The following is a 20,836-nucleotide window of genomic DNA, read 5'->3' as shown; positions in this document are numbered from 1 at the left end:
CAGCGAGACACTGAGAACGAAGTGAACCGAACCAAAAATCATTTTCAGTTTTGTTTTTTTTTGTTGTGCATTGTGCAACGTGAAATTCACTTAAATAAATTTAAATAAATCTTATCGCGCGTTCGTCCGTCGACTGTGTGCTTACGTTTCCATACGTTGTTGTTCTATACGGGGATACAGATACAGATACAATTGTGTCTAAATACATATTTGTGTATCTTTCTTTGTGTGTTGTGTGAATAAAGAAGAGATAGCCAATTGTTTAGTGATAGAGCCACGCGTCTTGCCCATGGTTAATAACAACAACAAACAGTGCGAGTGATGACTAAATTGCCCAGAAGTTACAACCCCCTGCATATTGTAACTTTGCGATACATTTGTATCTGCTGGCACTAAATAGCATTAAAGAGCGTGTCGTTAACGCCAAAGGGTCGCGACTTTCACTGACATTTCGGGTTAAATTTGTTGACGCTTTGATTTTCACGCCAATAAATTGAAGGCAATTGACTGTGAATCGGCCCCCCTTCGAAAGAGAAAGAGTCTTGTGAGTGTTTTGTGTGTGAGTGAATGTTCCACAATTGCTTTGACATTTGACACCCAAGCAACAAAGAGGCGAACAAACAAAAGTCAAGAAAACATTTTCATTGGCCAGCTGAGCTACGCCTTCTACAGCGAACTGCAAAATTATGACAAATGAATGGATCGATTGGAGTGATTGCCGCATGTTGCCGCCTCTACGCTCCGCCAACTACAACAACAACAACAACCATAACAGCAACAACAATAGTATTAGCAGCAGTATCAATAGCCAGCAGCAAACGTATCTGGGCAATAATTACAATTATCAGTGTCTAACGAGCAAATTTCACTTAAAAGCTCACAAATTGCAGCAGCTGCACACGAGTCACAACAAGCTGCGAGGTAACTTGCAGATACTTTTCTTCTCTATATATCATAGATACTAGATACTCGATACTCGTGGTAGTAACGTGCAATTAATCAATGATATCTTTCTGCGTTCTTCTTTTGTTTATTACACAGATGTGCCCACAGCATTGCCACCGCTTACGCCAGGCACCAATCGCAAGGTGAACGAGGTCTTGAAGGCCTCCTTTGCCTCCTGGGAGAAGGAGGTGCAGAACTGCAACATAACCAAAGGTAATTATAACTTCACAATATCAATATCAATATCACATACAGAGTTCCCATGCACTTGTCTAAATTTCAATTGCAACGCCAATAAAATAATAATCATTTATACGAAGAAAGACGTGATCATAAATGAATATTAATCGCTTCCCACAGCAATAGACTTCCAAATGAGAATTTGGTTTGCGTCGCTCCCACGCACAACAACAACTACAACACAAACAACAATTAATTAAACAACCAATGAACGTGGCATTAGAAATTGTTATTAATTTCATTTGCATTTCTGTTTCTATTCCCATTTTCATTTTCATATGTAGATCCCCGCGAGTGGACAGAGGAACATGTCATCTATTGGCTCAACTGGGCCAAGAATGAATTCTCGCTGATCACCATGGACCTGGGACCCTTCTGCAAGATGACGGGCCGTGAAATGGTCGAGCTGGGCAAGGAGAAGTTCCTCGCCATCACGCCGCCCTTCACAGGCGATATTCTGTGGGAGCACTTGGACATACTACAGAAAGGTAAGCAGCCCCTTCAACACCTGGCACGTGACTCGCATAGACCTGAAAGTCACGAGAGTCAGTCAGTCAGTCAGTCAATCCGTTGGCGCCAGCTTCGACATTAAATCAGTCGAGTAGTAATAATTTCGATTCGTTTTATTATCTATGAATCGCATCGAACGAGTGATGTCTATATTTATGTGATATCGATGGCCTGGGAAAAAATACTCTGCGCCTTTTTAATGCTCGTTATTCATAAAGTAGAAGGAAATTATAATTTTGTGTTAACAGAAAATGTAGACGAAGACATATCCGACCTCAGTGGTTGACAATCTGGTAGATTTTTTATACTATAGTATATTCTGAGTGAAGTAGTAGAAGGGAATTATAATTTTGTGTTAACTGGAAATATATTATATATGTAGCAGACAGAAGGAGGCCATTGTTTAACAATCTGGTATATTTTGTATACTATGGTATATTTTCAGTGTAATAGTATATCGTTATACATATAAAATTGCTATGTTTCATAAAGTAAAAGAGAATTAAAGGACGTCTACGAAAGCATTGATTAACAATCTGGTATATTTTGTATACTTTGGTATATTTTGAAAGTAGTAGTATGGCGTTACATTTGAATTTGCTATGTTTCATAAAGTAAAAGAGAATTCTAAGACGTCTACGAAAGCATTGATTAGCAATCTAATATATTTTGTAAGCTATGAGTATAGAAGTATACCGTTATATATGGAAATTTGGTATATTTTAACGATAACACAGCTTTCGCAATGTTTTGTTTTTATTAAAAGTGCTTAGCGGATATCTCAAAGTCTAACACACGCGACTATAGCTATCTACTTGTGTATTTGTCTATTCATTCTATCAGCATTGTTACTATCCCAAATTGTTACCGAATATAGCAAACGCCTTTAAGTAGATTCTAATTAACAATGTGGTATATTTTGAGTGTAGTAGTATATCGTTGTATAAGGAATTTGCAATGTTTTGGCTTTATTGAAAATGCATAGCGGATATCTAAAAAAGTTGTGTATTAGTCTATTATCAGCATTGTTACTATCACAAATTGTTGGCGAATATAGCAAAGGCCTTTAAGTAGATTCTAATTCTGTTTTGAACCCAATAAACTCAAGCAAAATGAACCTGCTTATCAGCAGCGGAAGTCCAAGGAACGCTAACGAAATCAAGCTGCCAGGTAACCCGTTTAAACGAGCAGCGAGGAGGAAGGTGTAGGGGGGGAGTGCGATTCCGTTATTCGCCAGCGAGTTCTATGAACTCTCTTGCCCACTTCCTGTCCGGTCTGCGTCTGTGTCCGAGTCCGGTTGGGTCGCAACAAATTGAAATTTGATTTGACTGCGAGCGAAAAAGTGTAACATTTTGTTAACAATTTATTGAGTTTAAAAAAGCTTTTAGTTTGGTTAATGTTGTATCAAAATAAATAAATTGAATTTCCTTCCCGTTTGCCTTGTGACAGAGTGCGAGAAACCAAATGAGGATATTGTGCATGGGAATTCCTTTGAATCGGCCACCACCGCCTCGGTCTGTGGATCAGACCATCAGGTGGCCAATTACGCCACAACAACAACAACAGCAGCAACGCCAGCCACGACGCCCACGTCCAACAACAACAACAACAATAACGAAAGTATTGCGAGTCGCCTGGCCATGGATTATGTGACATCGACAACGTCGAACAGTGATAAGAGCAACAGCTTCCACCCCTCAGCGCACACAGGTAAGCGAACATTCGAGTATCTTGTAGATACAATTGCTAATTGATGTTAAATCAATGATAAGTGATATGAAGTCATTAAGCCATCACACGATGTTTATGCCACTAGATTGAGATCTAGATTGAGATAAATTTTGTTGTGTTTTTGGCATATGTTTAGTGCATCCGGTGAACAACAATAATTCGCGTCGGAAGCCAATCAAATTCACCTACGAATTCAATTTGAATTCCGATTCTGATCACGATCTATGGCTGCCCCCCCATCCAAAAGGGGAATGCTGATCCAGATCTCATTATTAATTGCCAAATGGATGCGGAATGCAATCCACATTGAGCTGCTGCTCGCTGTGTGTGTGTTTTGAATTGCCTTTTAATTTATTTATGTGGAATTGAAATTGAAACGGAAATTAAATTTTAAAACAAATAGTCTTGCCTGGCGCCAACGTAGGCGACGGCAACGGCGACGTCGACAGCATATCTAAATATCTATTTAAATTGTTTACATATTAGGCATACAGCATTGCGATGTCGAAGTCGTTTTCAACGGGATCATCGCTGCACAGCTTGAGATACATTTATTTAATGCTGTGTCGCCCCGTACAAATTGGAGCGACAGCGTCGCATCATTAATGCATTGTATCTGTATCTTTTGCATCTCTTCTCTTCTCCCCCTCTTCTTCTCCTCTTCTCCACATTCTTCCCTCCCTCCCTCCGCTGGCAGTGTTAACATGATGTAGCATGCGCCACAATTTTTATTATTAATCGACAAGCTGCCCACAACAAGAAAAAACACAGTTATAGTTAGGCCTAGAGCTCAGCTTCAGTCTGAAGCTGCTGCCGTTGCTGCTTTTTAATAAATTAATTGAATTTATGGTCTTTGACACATTATGGCCATAAATGTTATGAACATTTCCATACGCAGCCAGAGCCACAAAGCCACAAGTGTGCGCTACTAATGAAACAATCAACCAATTTGACGACAGCCGAATTTTCAAATCCTTAACTAAGATTACAAAACGAACGCCGAATACACTAACTTGCCTACAAGTTGCTTCTCTTTTCAAAGGCACTATCTTATTAACAGGAGAAAAAGTCATCATAGCAACTCGATAAGAAATTTATTACTCTTATTTTTCTTAGAAAAGAAAAAAAAATCGTATATTTCAGGAACTAGCTTATTAAAAGAATAAATAGTAATCCAATAATATAGTAAAATAGTTCCTTGAAAAAGAAAACCTATTATAAGAACAAATAGTGATTGATTTCTTATGGATTTACTATGATTTGCTATATTTTAAAAAAGTATTCTGATTACTTATAAATTGTTTACTTGCCACTTGAAGCTACTGCAAATCACATTTATCATTTTGTTGCCATATCATGTCCGTGTTTAATAAATTTATATTATAAATTAATTTCCATATCATGTCAAAGTCAAAGTCACAAACTCTGTGATGCAGCTGAGCAACTCTCTAGGGACTTGAGCTCAGCACACACGCAAATCCAAACTAAAATCTACATTAATTCTTAATCATAAGTTGTCGTCAGAGCGCAGTCTTTAAATGGTTCTTTTAGTCTCCCTGTCTTTCGCTGTCTCTTTCTCTCGCTTCACTCCCTCCCTCTCTCTCTCTCTCTCTCTCTTCTTGCTCTCTTCAATTTGATTCAATAATTTCTAAATGAACGTGGCCCCTGCTTGTTGCTTGTGCCTTTGGCTTTGCCTTTGCCTTGTGTTTTGTCATCTCGTGGATCGTCTGTTGCCCCCTAATCCCACTCCTCCCTCCCTCTCCTTCTCTCTCGCTACTGCTGCTGATCCGTTGTCCAACTGCCCGCATACAAATGATGTGTGTGCAACTTGGTTTGTCATCGTGGTGTGTTTGTGTTGTGGCTGTTGCTGTTCCCCTCCTGCTGAGTTTTGTAGGTTGTTTGCTTAATTCGTTTCGATTGTCTTTTTGTCAGTCATTAATTTGCCGCATTTACATATTATTGATGTTGCCCTCTTCTCGCTCACATTTGCATACATGAGTTTATGAAGCTTTCTAAGCATGTGTGAAAACTGTAGAACCACAAACTTCAACTTAGCTTCAGGATTAGTTCACAGCAATGCGTGACTAGTTGAACTCTAAATGTATCTCAAGTTTATAGTGTCCTTAAGTGCAGAGGCAATTATGCAAATGAAGAATCGATAGAGCGAGGGGTTAAAGTGCGTTAAAGTCTCGATATTTATTCGATCCAGGTGTTCGCTTGACTTGCTGAGAATCTTCTTTTACACAGTTACACTGTTCATGAAAAGTACTACAAATTATGATTAATTGTGCTCATTAAAATTGAGTTTATGGCTTGCAAAAGAATCGACTACAAGAAACAGTGTCATGAACGCTCGGCTACCAACTTGAATTTGTTTTATGGCCTTTTGCGCTCTTTGGCTGTGTATTCTTTTGTGAAGTTTGCTTTTAATTTCGACTCAAGCCCCTCTTCTCTTCAGCAGCAGCAGCGGAGGGGCAAATTACAAACACCTACAACACGGACTCAGCGAAGCGCAAAAAGCGTTAAAAATGCTTTAGGTTTCGTCATCGCAGCGAGACTATATCATATATTGTATCGCCAGTATCTGATAGATACAATATAATCCGCAGTTGGAGTTGCATTCCTCTAGAGTAGCGAGTGATTTACAGCAACGCATTTGTTAAGGTGTCAGATGAATATACTTTGAATATATTTTGGAGTTCTGCTTGGCTTCTTCACTTTCATTAGAATTTCGTTAAAATTTGAATTTGATGATTCAGTTTACTTTTCGGCTTTTCATGGCTTTCCTTGCCCACTTTCAATCAATTTTCGCAGCTAACGCTTACTCATCATATTCACAGATACAATAACTCACAGATACCTCACATATGATGAGCTCTTCTCTAAGTGTATATGTGTGTGTGTGTGGACAGCCAGGGTCTTTGGGTGTTGCGGTTGAGAGCGCATCTAGGCTAGTGTATCTTAGATATTTGCACGCAAAATTGTTTTTATTAGCGCTCACCGTTCATTGTTCTCTCAGATACAATGCGATGCGATGTGCTGTGACTTGACTTGAAATCTGCTCAGATTTATACAGCCACAACTTTTCGGGCTTAATTAGAGACCCTAGAAGAAAGGCCATCAAGCAGGCAAATGGCTTTGGCTGAAGTTAAAGCTAAAGCTGAAGCCATTGTTGAATGTAGATTTAAATTTGCGAAAAAATTGTTCTATTTTCAGTTCTGCTTTTATTTCACCAGATTTGTAGGTTTAGTTTAGTTTTTATTGTTGCTGCTGTTGTTGTTGTTTTTTATATTTCTACACAATAAAATGCCTGATGCGTGAAATGTTTGTCCAAGCTTGAAGAGTTGCCATTGTGCTGCCGTTGTGTGTGGCTGTTGTTGATTCATGTTCATCATCGTCGTCGTCGTCGGCAACAACATGAACATCATGCTGATGTCGGCATATAACCTCAGCCCAGCCAGCCAACCGATCAGACAGACAGAGACACAGACAGAGCCTGGTGAGTGCTTCACTCGCTTTTCAGATCGCTTGGCCGTTGCAAGTTGCGTTGCGTCTTTGCGTTGCTCTCGTGCCGCACGGCGTCGCACGGCGCGTAGGTTGTTGCCTCACAAAATGACACATTTAATGCATATTTGACTTGTAGATACATCTGACTGCACATGCAGACGCCCCTCCGCCACCTCCCCCACACCTCTGGCTTCCTCTTTCTGAATCTCCACCTTCAACTCTTTTTTTTTTAGTACGAGACAAACGCCTCGGGGTCAGAGTCAGAACTAACGCCGTTGATCGCCGTTCGTTGATCGCCACATTGCGTGTCACATTCATGAGTGTGTGAGTGCGAGTGCCTTGCAGTGAATGAATAGTGCGAATACAGCCACAAGTATTCATAAGTGTACTCGCTGTTGTCGCATTTGTGGCCTCTTGAGTGTGTGCCAAGCGTTTTAGTTTAGTTACACTTTGTTGATTTTGAAAGCGACATTGGAATTCTTCGCCTGCTTCTTCTTCTTCGCTGTCTTTGACATGCGACAAATCAACTCGAATACCCTTTGAGTGTGTGTCCGACAGAATTGTGAGTCCCAAAGATGGTTTCACTTCTTTTGTGGATGTAGTAGAAGTTGCAATATTCTGATATTTCATCGAAAGAATCTTTTCAAATATAAACAGTATTAAAAAATACCAAATTCTAATCAAATATGCATACTGCAGTCTATTTTTAACTATTGCAATGTTTAGAATTGCGGTTGTAGTATATTTCTTTAAGATCTCAGTATTCAAAAATACCAGATTTTAATCAACTTTTTCGTTGTTTTAATATTTGAATTATAGTATATTCTCAGTATTAAAAAATACTATATTTTAATCAAAGATTCATTCCGAAGCATTGTTTTAGTATTTGAATTTATATTATATTAAAATTGAAGAACTCAGTATTTAAAAATACCAAATTCTAATAAAAGATACCTACTAATGAATGACAGAATCAAAACTTCATTCGATTCTTTTCGTTGTTTTAGTATTGGAAGATCTCATTAGAATTTTGTTCCTAGAAAACCCTCTGCTGAATAATGTTGTTGTTTCGCTCTGATTTGTGACTTAAGACGCAGTATTAATCGGCACCGTATCCGGATTCCTCATTGACTTGATTAGCATACAATGTAAGTTGAGGCAGTTGTAAAATGGATAGTTTAAGATCTCGAGCAGCCAATATTAATTACGCTAAATTCAGCCATTAACGCAAGAGACTTTTGCACCTCCCACAAATTATGTGGCAACGGAGCAGAACAGAGATCGAGTGAGGTGGAGATGGAGGAGGAGGAGGAGGAAGAGGGAGTTGGGAGTTCTCTTGGTGGTCTCTTCTCTTCAAACCACGCACCAAGACCGTTTCGAGAGAGTTACAGAACATAAAGCGCCGCCAGTCATAACAACTAAGACTAAAAATTATGTTGATTGCAAATTTGTTAAGGTCATAAAATTAAATTTCATTTTTAATTTTAACGCCATTGTTTTAGCCGCGAGAAGAGTCGAGAGAAGAAGCATATTATTATGGAATTCAGCGGAATTTAATGCGCCAGAAACGAACAGCAGAAGTTGCTCTTAGTGGAGTAGAAGAAGTTGGGGGGAGTGGGAGTGGAGTGGGAGTTGGCATAGCATATTAATCATTCGTTCATTCGAGGCGGCAACAATGGTTAGAAGAACTTGGTCGAGAGGCCTTCGCGTTGGCAGCCAGAAAACAGAACTCAAATCACATTGCCAGCTAATTAACATAGAGTTGGACTCGAACTCGGACTCGGACTTTTAAATAGCAGTTGGAATTGTTCTACGCGCCTGCGCGCTTCGTTGGTCAGCAGTGGTTGCAAGTTGTTGTTGTTGTTGCTGGTTGTTGGTTGCTGGTTGCAGGGGTAGCTTCAACTTCAGTAGCTGTTGCTGCTTCGGCGCAGAGCTGTGAAAATCCAAGTGAACGGTTCGGTTTAATGGCATTTGCTGTACGATATACTCGTATGCTGTGTATTTTTGTTTAGCATGGTTCAAAAGCCGCACAACCTAGAATTTCGATAGAGAGGGGGAGTTGCAAGTTGTGCGCTGTGGTTTCCCTTTTTTATTTTTCCACTTTTCTGCTGTGGTTGCTGCTGTTGCTACCATCGTCAGTCGTCAGTTGTCAGTTGTACATTGTTGCTGTGCATTTCGCTTAATTTATTACCATATTCAGCTGAATCTGACGCGCGCCAACGGCAACACCAGCAACTGGCGATGGCATTGGATCTGCTGCAGATATTCTACCTCTTCCCCCTTCCCCCTTTTCCCACTCCTACTCCTCCTCTCTACGCTGTCATAGGTAAAATTCAAATGGGTTTTCTGAGAGTGCGAGAGTGAATATTCGAATATTTTTCGTATAGCCATTGTTGCCATCAACGACAACGACGACGACGGCGACGACGACGTCTCCTCGAACTGTTTTTTTTTTGTGTTTAGCTGTTGCTGTTGTGCTCGTTTTATTTCGTTACGTACGTAGATGTAAATTTACGCCATAGAAAAGCGTTACGGTCGAGTTAATTTAAAACAAAGAACATTCAAAAGAACAACATCAACAGCAAACTGTGAGTTGGACCTTTTGTTGTTGTTGTTCTTGTTGTTGTTGTTGCTGTTCGACTCGGGGGGAAAAAAATTAAACATTAAATTGTATAATGCGAAAGCCGCTAATAGCAACAACAATAAAAGCGACAGAGCCAAAGGCAATGAACGAAACGCAGAGAGACAGAGAGAGAGACGAATTGCATTGGATCGTGAATACGAATACGAGAATACGAATACATTCATTTATAGTTGGAGGTTCATATGTAACTACGAGCTGCAGCTCTAGAATCTAGATGAATAGATAAACATACAACTATTCGCAATACATTCATTGCGATGCGTTGTGAACTGCCCTGAACTCGGCTTGGCATTAAAATAAATAAATTACATAACTGTAAAAGAGGTGTTAAGAGAAGTATGAATTGCACTTTCAACTTGCCAATTACCATAGAAATTATTCAACTTTAATTTTGTTTAAATACTTTTATTAAACGTAGTTTCAATTATTTTAAATAGCTGTTAATTACAATATGAATTTGAACTTTTTTCTAACTAGTATTTCCCTTGAAAGTTGCTCAATTCACAAAGAGCTGTCAGTTGTGGTTTAAATTAAAGGTGGATACTATCGATAGTGGACGCCATCATTATTTGGCGATAGTCAATTTTTGAGCCATCGATTGTCGGCTTTAATTTTAAATTCGACACATTATAGATGAAAATATTTATGTACAATACGTTATTTTTAAAAAGTGATACATAAATATTTGTTTTTTCTTAATTGCTGTCGATTTTACACAGAAAAATGTGAGATGCCAGCTATTAATGGCACTATCGAAAGTACTCCATCTCTAGTTTAAATATGTTTATTAATGTTTGATTGTTTTTATATGTCTTCGACATTTGGCATTGCAAAAACGTATCAGATTCGTGCATGGGGGCAGCTTTGGCAATTAATTTGCAATCAACTTTCAAAACTTTAAAAGCAACAACTCCACTTTATGCATCATTAAGAATTAGGCAAACAAAAAAAAGACAAACGACAAAATGGAGAAATAGACAAAACACACACAACACACAACAGATGTTCGAGTTGTTGTTGGCCAAGTTGTACGCCAATTTATAATTATTAACTCTGGCAAGCGAACAAATAAATAAAATCAAATTATGTTCGTGTGTTTAGTGGGGGGAAATCTTAGAGCAGAGATCGAGGCGGGAGCTGTGGCCCCCTAAAGAACTACGCGAACATCCGCTGTTCGTTGTTCGCTGTCCGCTGTCCGCTGTCCGATGGCAACTTCGATGAATGGGGCACCCAAAAGCCGGTTCGAAAAGCTGCCCGATTGAATGGGTGAGTGAATGAAACGAAATGAAGTGAATGAATGGAAATGAATGAACTGTAACTTGTTTTAGATTCGCGCTTAACTAAACAAACGGACAATCTGCCTAGACTCCAACTCGACTCGACTCGACTCCACTTCAACTCGACTCCCAACTCTGACTTCAACTCTCGCTGTCTCTGTCTTTTAAAGTCTTGCTATCTCTGTCCCTCCTCATGTGTGTGCTTCGTGTAATTTGGTTTACCTCTTTTTTTTAATTTATCTGTTTTTTTTTTTTGTTGCTTCTGCTGCTGCCTCAAAAGAGTTCACATGAAAGAGACGGCAACGGCGACAAAATGTTGACCGGATGTGAGGCTGCGCTTTTTTTCTGCCGTTGCTCCTGTATACACACATGAGTGTGTGTGCGAGTGTGTGTATCTGTGTGCCAATAATTACATTATTAATGCGAATTTCAACTCAGATACTAAAGTATATTTTGCCAGCTTTAGTTTTGCATCAAATTTTATATTAAAGTATTTTTGAGTTACAACTTTTTTTTGGCAGTCTTCGTTTTCGATTTTCACTTTTTAAGCCACAATTTCCGGAGAGGAGAGAAATATCCGTTAGAAGTGTGTACAGTGAGTGCGAGCAGTCTTCACTCAGTCTTGGCAATTTCCTTGCATATTTCCGCTGTTACAGTTTTCATCAGCCCCTTTTTGCTTTTCACCCACACCCGAGTGCAAATGCATTTTCATTTTTGTTTTTGTTTATTTTCGCAATTTTCATTAACGCAATTTTCGCGTTGTGGCCGCCAGCTAATTGAATTGTGCGAGAATCGAATTATGCACCAGCTAGACACAAATCTTAAAGATACAAATGTATCTCATACTCTTCGAGTTTAAAGTGAAATTCTAATTAATATGCTCGTATTTCACAAGCTGATAGCTGGATAACTGATAACAAGAGAAACAGGAGAGCTACCCTTGGGAACTGAAACCAAAGCCAGCATTGAAATGCCGACACTTGTCACTCCGACAGACAAATAACAAAATTATATAGAAATGAGGGAAATGCAACAAATAAGCCAGTAGGGAAATACTCGTAGATGCAAGAGCAAGTGCAGCTAAGGTTTTGCTGAGGGTGGTTCAACTGCTCGACTGCTCGATGCTCGACTGCTGCTGATGGCTATCAATGGGAATTCAGAAACAACCACCAGCTCAGAAGGACCTGCATCGGCATGTCCTGCAAGCACACAGACACAAACTCGCAATTTGTAGGACCGTCATTTAAGCCATGTTTATAATTTGTCGTTGTCAGTCGCTACGGGCCAAAACAACCCGAGCACCTGAGTTGACTTCGAGTTGGAGTTTGGGTTCTGGACAACGTGGGAAAATTCTCATTCCGAACTGAGAACTGAGAACAGTGAAGGAGAGAAAAAAGCTAATGCAATTTGGGCTGCGGGTTTCTCGTAAATTCAGTGCAAAAGTTGCTCGCTTGATTTTTATCAGTTGCCTCAACGCCCTGTTTAATTTCTCTCTCCCTCTCTATCTATCTTTCTCTTTCTCTCTCTGTCTGTCACTCGCTTAATTTTCACATCGTTATGCGTATTGTTGCTGGCTGGCTTTGGCATCGTCTCATTTATTTGTCTACATTTCGTTTTTGTTTTTCTTTCTTTCCGCGCTCGCTTTGTTTTAAATGCGTCAAAGTGTAAATAAATTTGAATTTTCAGCTTGTTTTAGCTTTTAATTTTTCGTTCCCCCCCTCGAACTTCTCTTCACTTCTCTGTTCTGGCTCTGGCTTTTGCAATTTGGAGTCAGAGACTCGGCCTGCTTTGCTCAGCTCTGCTCTGCTTGGGCTTTGAGCCCAGCCCGCTTCTCCATTGACGACTCGTCGGCATTTTTGTCTTTTGATCTCTGCGCTTGCGCAGCTGATTTGTTGTTGTTGTCTTTCTGTAAATGTTGTTGATGTTGTTTTCATATTGTTTCATTTGTTTGCTCGCCATGTTTCAACCTATTTGCCCAGACTCTGCTCTCCGTCATTTGCCTAGATAACGCATCGAAGTTGACTTTACTCGTAGTTTCTCCCCTCTTTTGAGGTGTTCTCTGTTCTCTCCCACGCTGCAATGTTGTCCTTGGCCAGGACGAAACATTGGCGCGCAATGAGCTGGAACATGAGTCGCGCCTTTGCTTTTGCTTTTGCGTGAGCGGCATTTTTTGTGTAATTTATCAACATTCTAAGTAAATTGTACAAAAAACTTTTGCTACCCCCACAGCTGGCGTGGGAAAAGGTTTCTTTCTCTCGCTCTCTCTCTCTCTCGGTCGGGGCTATTAAAAAGCCATTGCATAAATGCAATTAACGAGCTACAAAATGCAATTACTTAGGCCCACACAGCAGATGCATAGATACAACTAGAGAAACAGATACAGATACTTTTGAGTCTCGATTGCCAGATCAGTTTGCCAAAAAACTGAACCGAAAAGGACAATGAGGAAAGGAGAAGGTTTATTATTGGTCATTTCGTGCGAAAAGCGTGAAGAACAAGACGAACAAGGGGAGAGGGGAAGCAGCATGACAAATGAGCAAGGTTGTTGTGGGTCGCTCAAAGAACAACAAGAAGCCGCAGGATATCTCGGTGAATCACAAAGAAACGACAAGCAAATGAGAATACAACATCCGGTAATTTACTTCCTTTAGTTCCGTATCGAAGACCTTAAGAACATTCAGTTCAGTTCAGTTCAGTGCCTTTTGTGCTCAGATTTATGAATGAGCCACAAGTGTGCAGCAGACTTGAAGAGAGAGAGAGAGAGAGTGAAGGACAATGCGACGGCGCAAGTGAATTAGGCAAGCCAAAGTGGCCAGGCAGGTAGCTGCTGAGTTTCTAATATCCCTACTTGGGTACTCTGTCCATATTCCTATATTCCCATATCCTCATATCGCCTGGCTGCATCTTGCGTGTGCAACAAAGTCGAGGCAGAGACAGAAACAGAGACGAGGGCAGCCTGCAGGTTTCTCACAGCGAGTTCACAACTCGGAACCAAAACTCGGAAATGTGTGGGCGATTGCGTGTGTGTGCGTGAATGTGTGTGTGTGGCACACAATCTGGCCTCGAATAAAAAGCGCAAACTCAGCCAGCCACACACACAAAACACAACACAACACACAACTGTTGTCCCGATCGGAGTTTTTGAGCCTGGGGTCGGCGTCTTTCTCTTCTGCTCGCTGTTCTCTGTTCTCTCTCGCTCTCCACAGGGCACACATGTTGTCCGAATTTCGAGTTGTTGTTGCTGCTGCTGCTGTCGCTTGTTGTTGTCGTAGTCATGGTGATAGTCGGACAGGTGCACAATTTGATGTTGCTGCCAGTTGCCGTTGCCGTTGCCGTTGCAGTTGCAGGGTTCGAGTTCATTCGTTTGTGCTTTGCCTTCACTTTATCGCTGCTGTTGTCGCTGTTGTTGTTGTTGACCGCATGCCACCTTCTGTGAACAGTGGGAAAAGCGGGCATTAAATGAGCCATTTAGCGAGTCACTCAAATATTCCAAAGCTGACCAACTGTCTGTCCTCACAACAGGAACAACGCAGCAACCAGATCCATATCCATAAATTCCAGGCACAGCGCTGATTGCAGCTCGATTGATGTTTACTTCCTGCTTGATATGAAACTCGAAAGATGATCAATCAATAAGTATTTGCAATGCACTCAATGCAGGTCAAGATCAATGGCCGAGGTTGCAATTTCAATGTATCCTGTGGCAAGTGGCATGGCATTTGTGGCAAGATCAACAGCAGCATCAACAGCAGCATTTTAATCAAGATGCACAAGTACCTAGATCAATAATATGTTTATCCTCAGCTTCAGTCTCATTTATGGCCAGATCATTACACGCTGCTGCTGCTGCTGCCTCATCAGAGCTGAAGATCAATGATGCTGCTGCAGCTGATGAGGAGGGAGGGGAGGCGACTCCTTTGCAAGTGCTGAACATGCGTTCGCTTCGCTTCGCTTCTGTCTCTTTCTTGCTCTCTCTAGTATCAAAGTATCTGGTTTCATTTCCGCTCTAAATGCGCGCCAAGGAGCTGCCAAGATAATGCAACTCACACACTGAGTCGCAGTCGATTCTTATTGCTCCCCCTCCTCTGCTCTTTCCCCCTCTCCTCTGCTCCTGTGCATTGTGTGTTTGTTGTTTACAAGTCTAACAATCAAAGCATATCTTTAGAGCTGCATCTGTTTATTTTGTTGTCAAAATGCAGGTACACAATCTTCAATCCAATTGCTCTATACTTACTATGAGTGAGTGAGTGAGTGTATTCACTGTATTCACATACTGCTAAATTGCGGACGCATCTTGGCCAGCTTCGTTTTACGTGGAAAATTGATATTTTTCTTTGCCACCGCGCTGCACGGAAGCAGCAAACAGGTGTGTGTGTGTGGGGTAGAGTCTCTCCCCCCCTCTGCATCTCCATCTCTTTCCCCCTCTTTTGCACTCTGTAGTTATCTGGTGGGCTGCAGCTGTAATTATGATAGTATGCGTGTCAAAACAACTTCTTGAGACCGCATCGAGTCGAGTATTGCTGTGTTTATGATTTCCTTCCGTTTTGCAGACTAACAGTTTATTTATTTATTTATTTATTTGTGGCTTCTAACAGGTTCTCTCTCTCCCTCTCTCTCTGTATGTCGCTTCGAGTGCATTCTACACACTTGTCTCTCGCTTTCGCGCTTTAGTTTGCTGCCTGTTGTTAATTTATATACACATCACGCTGCATTGACATCCGATTTACATTAGCGTTGCCTCCACACACACTTGAGCGAAAGAAAGAGAGCTACAGAAAGAGAGGGACAGAGCACGCGTGGCAGGCAGCGGAAGTGCTTAGCAAGACCAGAGAAAAGAGACAAAGACCAACAACAAGAAGTAGAAGAAGAAGTAAACCTTGATTTTGGCTGCACACGTGTGCTAAAGATCCAGCTTTAATTTGATATCAATTCGCCAGCGATTGAGCTCAAGTGTCAGCCTGCTCCTGGCTCCTGGCTGCTGCTCCTATTCTTCTCCTATTCTCTGCCGCCCTCGACAGCTGTGGCTCTTCCCCCTCCCTTCCCTTCCCTTTGGTAGGCGCTTCCTGCAACTCCCTGCAACCAGTTTTAGTTGTTCATCTTCTGTGCGTTCAAGAACGCGTTATTGCATTAAATTGTAATCCCTTTTGGCACCACATCGATAGCGACAGAGAGGAGGAAGGAGGAAAGGAGCGAGAGCATCTTTTGTTGTTTCGAGTTTCTTTTAATTGAAATTCAACAACGTCGCCAGCTCCTGGGCAACGCCTCTCTCTCAATCCTCAATCCTTTTGGCACACACCACTCAACCACTCTCCTTCCATCCATTCATTCATTCGGCACTCACTTGGTATTCATTTGCCTACTCGTAATTATTATGTTCGCCTCGGCGCGTTTTGTCAAATTTTCGATTGAAATTTGAACGTGTGCGTTTTGGGCAAGTAGTTTCAAGTTTTCCTCAACAGAGTTTGAATCGGAGTTTGATAGGATCCGCTTCCAATTCCTCCTCGATTGTGATTCCGATTGTGATTGGTGCTTCGCTGGTTCGCTTTAGTGCTTCGGTGGTTGATGATGTCTCCGTGTCTCCTCTTTAGTGCGCACGTGCTTCAACCGGAAATGGCCGTAAGCGAGGCGCATCAACCATCATCACCTCTCTCTCTTTCACTCCCTTTCTCTCTTACTCTCTCCCTCCTGTTGCTAGAGACACAGCTGTCATTGCCTCGTTCAGTTTTTTGTGTGTTGTTTCTCTTGTTTTGTATTTTTTGTGTATTTCCGCTTATGCTGCCATTGTTCTTGCCACTTTACGCAGCAAATCAAAATATCAAAAAATATCTCTGGATATTTTATGAATACTACCGAACACAAGTACAAGTTTTAGCCAGTTTTGGATAGGCGCGTGTGCTGCCGGAATTTGTAAGTGGCCAAAAACCCAAAATAAATAAGAAATCTACAGTTGAGTGTGCTCGACTGTGAGATACTCGTTAACTATTTTGAATAAAATCAAAATAGTGCGGTATTCGTTTTAAAATATACCATATTAATAAACCGCAAAAATACTTAAAAATATGTATACCAAAAGTATATATTGGTATAGTAGTACATTCAAAATATACCATCTTAAAATGCCACAAAAATACTAAGAATATACTAACAGCTATAGTTGGTATATTAGTATAGCGGCACATTCAAAATATTCCATTTTAAACTTTTAAGATATACCAAATTAATATATGGAAAAAATATACTAAAGGCTATATTTGGTATATTGATGCAGTACTACATTCAAAATATACCATAGAGTGCAAAATATATCAGGCAGGAAGAGCTATAATACCTTTCTACCCTATGGGTAGTGGGTATAACGAATAAGAATTTGAAGAGCCATCGAAGAGCAGCGAAGTATTCAGCGATCCTTTTGTGGTCAAGTTCCATTAAAGCCACCGCAAATGGCCAACAGCTGTTAACGTTTTTTTTTTGTTTGTTTTTCACCATTTCAGCGTTTTCCACTGTTCATGCATTTTAAGCAACATAATTTGAAGTCGAATTATAATTTGTGGAAGCCGTTAAATTGGCAACTTTTCTGCTTTATCAGCAACTTTAACGCACAAGGTAAAAACTCTGTAGAGGAGCGTGAGAGAGAGAGAGAGAGAGAAGAGGGGGAATTACGAGTACCCACTCTATAATACTTGCCACAATTTTCCAGGAATTACTTGAGCTTTGAGGCCATTGCAGTTTTGTCGTCGCGTTTATCATGCTTCATTTTTGCTGTTTTTTATCAGTTAAGCAGAATCAATAAGAAGAGTTATAAACTGATAACTGCAGCGATAAGCAATTGTTGCTCTCTCTCTTTCTCTCTCTCTAGAATGTTGCTAATCGTTGAACTATGTTGGGAGTTTTGGCATCATTGGAACGTGTTGTTTTGGCCACTGCGAGCTTCACTTTTCTGGAGTCGATTTTCTCATTTTGTCATTGGCTGTTGCCACAAATCGACCTACAACACGTTTCGCAACTTTTGGCCACCATTTTTATATTTTTTCGTGAACAACAACAATTATACAACACACAAAAATCTTAAAGATTCGCTGCCAAGTTGTTGTTGTTGTCTTTGCCAATTATGGCAGCAACAAAAACACGTACGAAAGACGAAACGACAAAAAATAATAATAATGAAAAATAGAAAACGCAAAAAAAACACAGGGAGAAAAAGAAGGCAACTAATTTGGTATTGTGTTGAAGACTCGCCAGCAACTTGTTGGCAATGATCTCATGCAGCAGCAGCCACATCAAAAGCAGCAGCCAATCCCAACTTTGTTCAATTAAAAGTGTGTGTGTGTATGTGTATCTATGAGATGCTTCTATCGACGAAATATGTTGGCGTTTCTTCGCTGATGAGTTGCTGCCCACACTCACACTCATATTCATACACTCACACACACACTCATATTCATTCCAATACGAATGCTGCTGGCCAGTGGCAAGTGGCAAGTGGGCTGCTGATGGCCATTTTGATGATCTCGCGGGTCAAACTTGGACTCTCTCGATGTGTTGGCGTTGTTAATGATCTTTTTGGCTCCATTTTGGGGGCAACTAATTAGCAAAGTTGCCACACAGAGAGATCAACAAGTGGAGCACAAATTGTTATAAATACAAATTCAATGCTCACATGCAGAGGACTTTAAATACTCTTACTTAACTCGCCAGCTGTATCTGTATTCGTATTTGTATCTGTATCTGTATCTGAGTTGTAGCTGTAGCTGTGTACAAGTACGCCTTCCTCTTGATTATTATTATTATTGCCAATGGCACATTAGTGCGACTCACAGCGAGTGAATGAGAGAGCGAGAGCGAGAGAGTGAGTGAGTGGCTCGTGTGGCCGAAGCGAAGCGAACACGAAGGCAGAGAGATACGAGCGCACACACTCGCTTAGCTGTAGATACACACGCACACACTGACAGCGACAACGACAACGACGTCGTGTAGATACGAAACACAGGCAACAACACGAGGCGCAACTTCAGGGCAACTTCAGTTCTTAAACGGATGTCGAAGGTAGAAGAGCTGCCGTCGCTCGCTCGCTTGTTCGCAATATATATTTGTTCGGATCACTTTTGATCACTCATACGCCACATTGTACCATCGAGCATAAGAAGAATTCTCAGCGGGGATTTAAGAAAACAACTAAATGAAAATCACACACAAAATGGTGCAGTGCAAATGCTGATAAACAACAACACAGAACACAGCAAAAAAAAAAAAAAAAGAAAAATAATATATACACAACTGTAAAATATGTACGATATGCGCATTAATTTATCAAGTTTCGTTTAATACGAATGTGAATGTGAATACGAATGTGAGTGCGAGTGCAAAAGCATCTCAGAATTGCCTTCAATTATTTGCCATTAAATGCGAGCAATTGCCAGCAAGTGTTAAATTTTAATCTGAATTCAAAATGCGTCGGAATTCGTAAAGCGACAACAAGTGAATAACATCAATAATCTGAAAATATTTGAGCAATCTTTGAGAAACAAGTGTGCGAATCATAAGGCAATTACCCGGAACGGAAGCCAAAATATTCTTGATAAATGTGAATATAGAATCGAGGGCTAAACACCCACATAATACTAATATTTAAATATAGTGGTCAATTCAGATCAGTGCTGTGTGCTCTTAACTCAAGTATGAGAACCAATTCCATGTCCAGAAGCCACTCAATTGATTAGAACCCGCATTCGGAGACGTTTTGTTTTCTGTGTGTGTTCGTGTAGTGCAAAAATTAAAATACTCATCCCAACTCTCAAAAGTGAAATCATTTTTAATACAACTGCAAGTACCACCAGCATAAAAAACCGAACAGCTCAGAGACTTATTGTCAATTGAGTAGTTGACAGTGTGGATCCCGCAGATTTGATTTGATTTGATTTGAATAGAGACTAGAGACCCGAAATACTTGCGGCTTACACGGATTATACGAAAAGTCAATGACGTGCACTTTTCACATTCAGTTTTTGACAATTGATCAATTGGAAAACGCGAAGAAATGCCGCCCTCTGCGTTCCTAGTCAATGCCACCATAATCAGTGCAGCCAACGCTTCAGATAATCACAGCGATAAGGCAACAACAGCAACCGGAGCAGAGGGAACCACGGAGCAGCTTTTGTATAGGAATCTGCAGCATTATCCTGCCAGAAGTAACAACATCAACAACAATTGCCACACGGCACCCAATTACAACTATCCAACAGCAACAGCAACAGCAGCGACAACCAAGGAGTCCATCAGCAATATGGTGCTACAAAGCTACGACAACTACTCAAACTATCATCTGCCGCAGCAGACGGCGCATCTGCAGCATCAGCAACATGTCTTGCCAGCTTCGCAGCAGCAGCAACAACAGCAGCAACATTTGCTGCAACACCATCAACATCAACAACATCAGCATCAACATCAGCAACACCAGCAGCAGCAGCAACAACAACATCACCAGCAGCAACATCAGCATTACGTTTCCCCCACGCAACAGCAACAACAGCAGCAGCAGCAGCAACATCGACTGTCCGGCGGCAGCACGGGCAGCAACACGGCCTCCTCATCCTCCGGCTCGAGTTCGAGTGCATCGTCGAGTGGGTCGACGCAAGGCTTTGTCTTGGCTGGCGCCTTGGGCAGCTCGACGGCGGCGTCGCTCGGTCTGGGCTACTTTAATGACATGGCGCCCTTTGTGGGCGATTATTCGCCAACGTCAACAGCAACAGCAACCACAGCGCATCACGCAGCAACCGCAGCAGCAGCAGCAGCGGCAGCCGCAGCTGGAAATTCGTATTACACCGACTCGGATATCAACTTCTTTAGTTCAGGTAATAATGGAGATGACAAATATTTGCGGACATCAAATGGAAATGGAAATGGAATTTTTAATTACAATTGAGAAGGTGTTCGAGTGTGAAAAGTAGCTCAAAGATGTGTGCGCACAACCCTCAGCGCATAATTA

The 20,836-nt window shown here is 41.0% G+C and overlaps 1 protein-coding gene across 3 annotated transcripts in view; it reads left to right on the top strand.

Moving 5' to 3' along the window:
* The window catches only part of LOC133836413 (ETS-like protein pointed), a 58,747-nt gene that overhangs the window by 34,290 nt on the left and 3,621 nt on the right, over nt 1–20,836 (top strand). Inside the window, exons 1-4 of one of the 3 annotated variants that reach the window (XM_062266891.1) lie at nt 180–921; nt 1,042–1,158; nt 1,470–1,673; nt 3,145–3,405. In XM_062266891.1, the coding sequence (XP_062122875.1) occupies nt 687–921; nt 1,042–1,158; nt 1,470–1,673; nt 3,145–3,405 (817 nt within the window). In that variant the 5' untranslated portion in view covers nt 180–686. Of the gene's footprint in view, nt 1–179; nt 922–1,041; nt 1,159–1,469; nt 1,674–3,144; nt 3,406–18,864; nt 20,703–20,836 lie in introns of those variants that run through there. The other 2 variants (XM_062266890.1, XM_062266892.1) reach the window with 2 other exon arrangements.

Source organism: Drosophila sulfurigaster, chromosome 2R (assembly GCF_023558435.1).
Source record: "Drosophila sulfurigaster albostrigata strain 15112-1811.04 chromosome 2R, ASM2355843v2, whole genome shotgun sequence".
NCBI classification, from domain to species: domain Eukaryota; kingdom Metazoa; phylum Arthropoda; class Insecta; order Diptera; family Drosophilidae; genus Drosophila; species Drosophila sulfurigaster.
The sequence above is the reverse complement of the archived record's forward strand: the minus strand, read 5'-3'. Positions and strand labels throughout refer to the sequence as shown.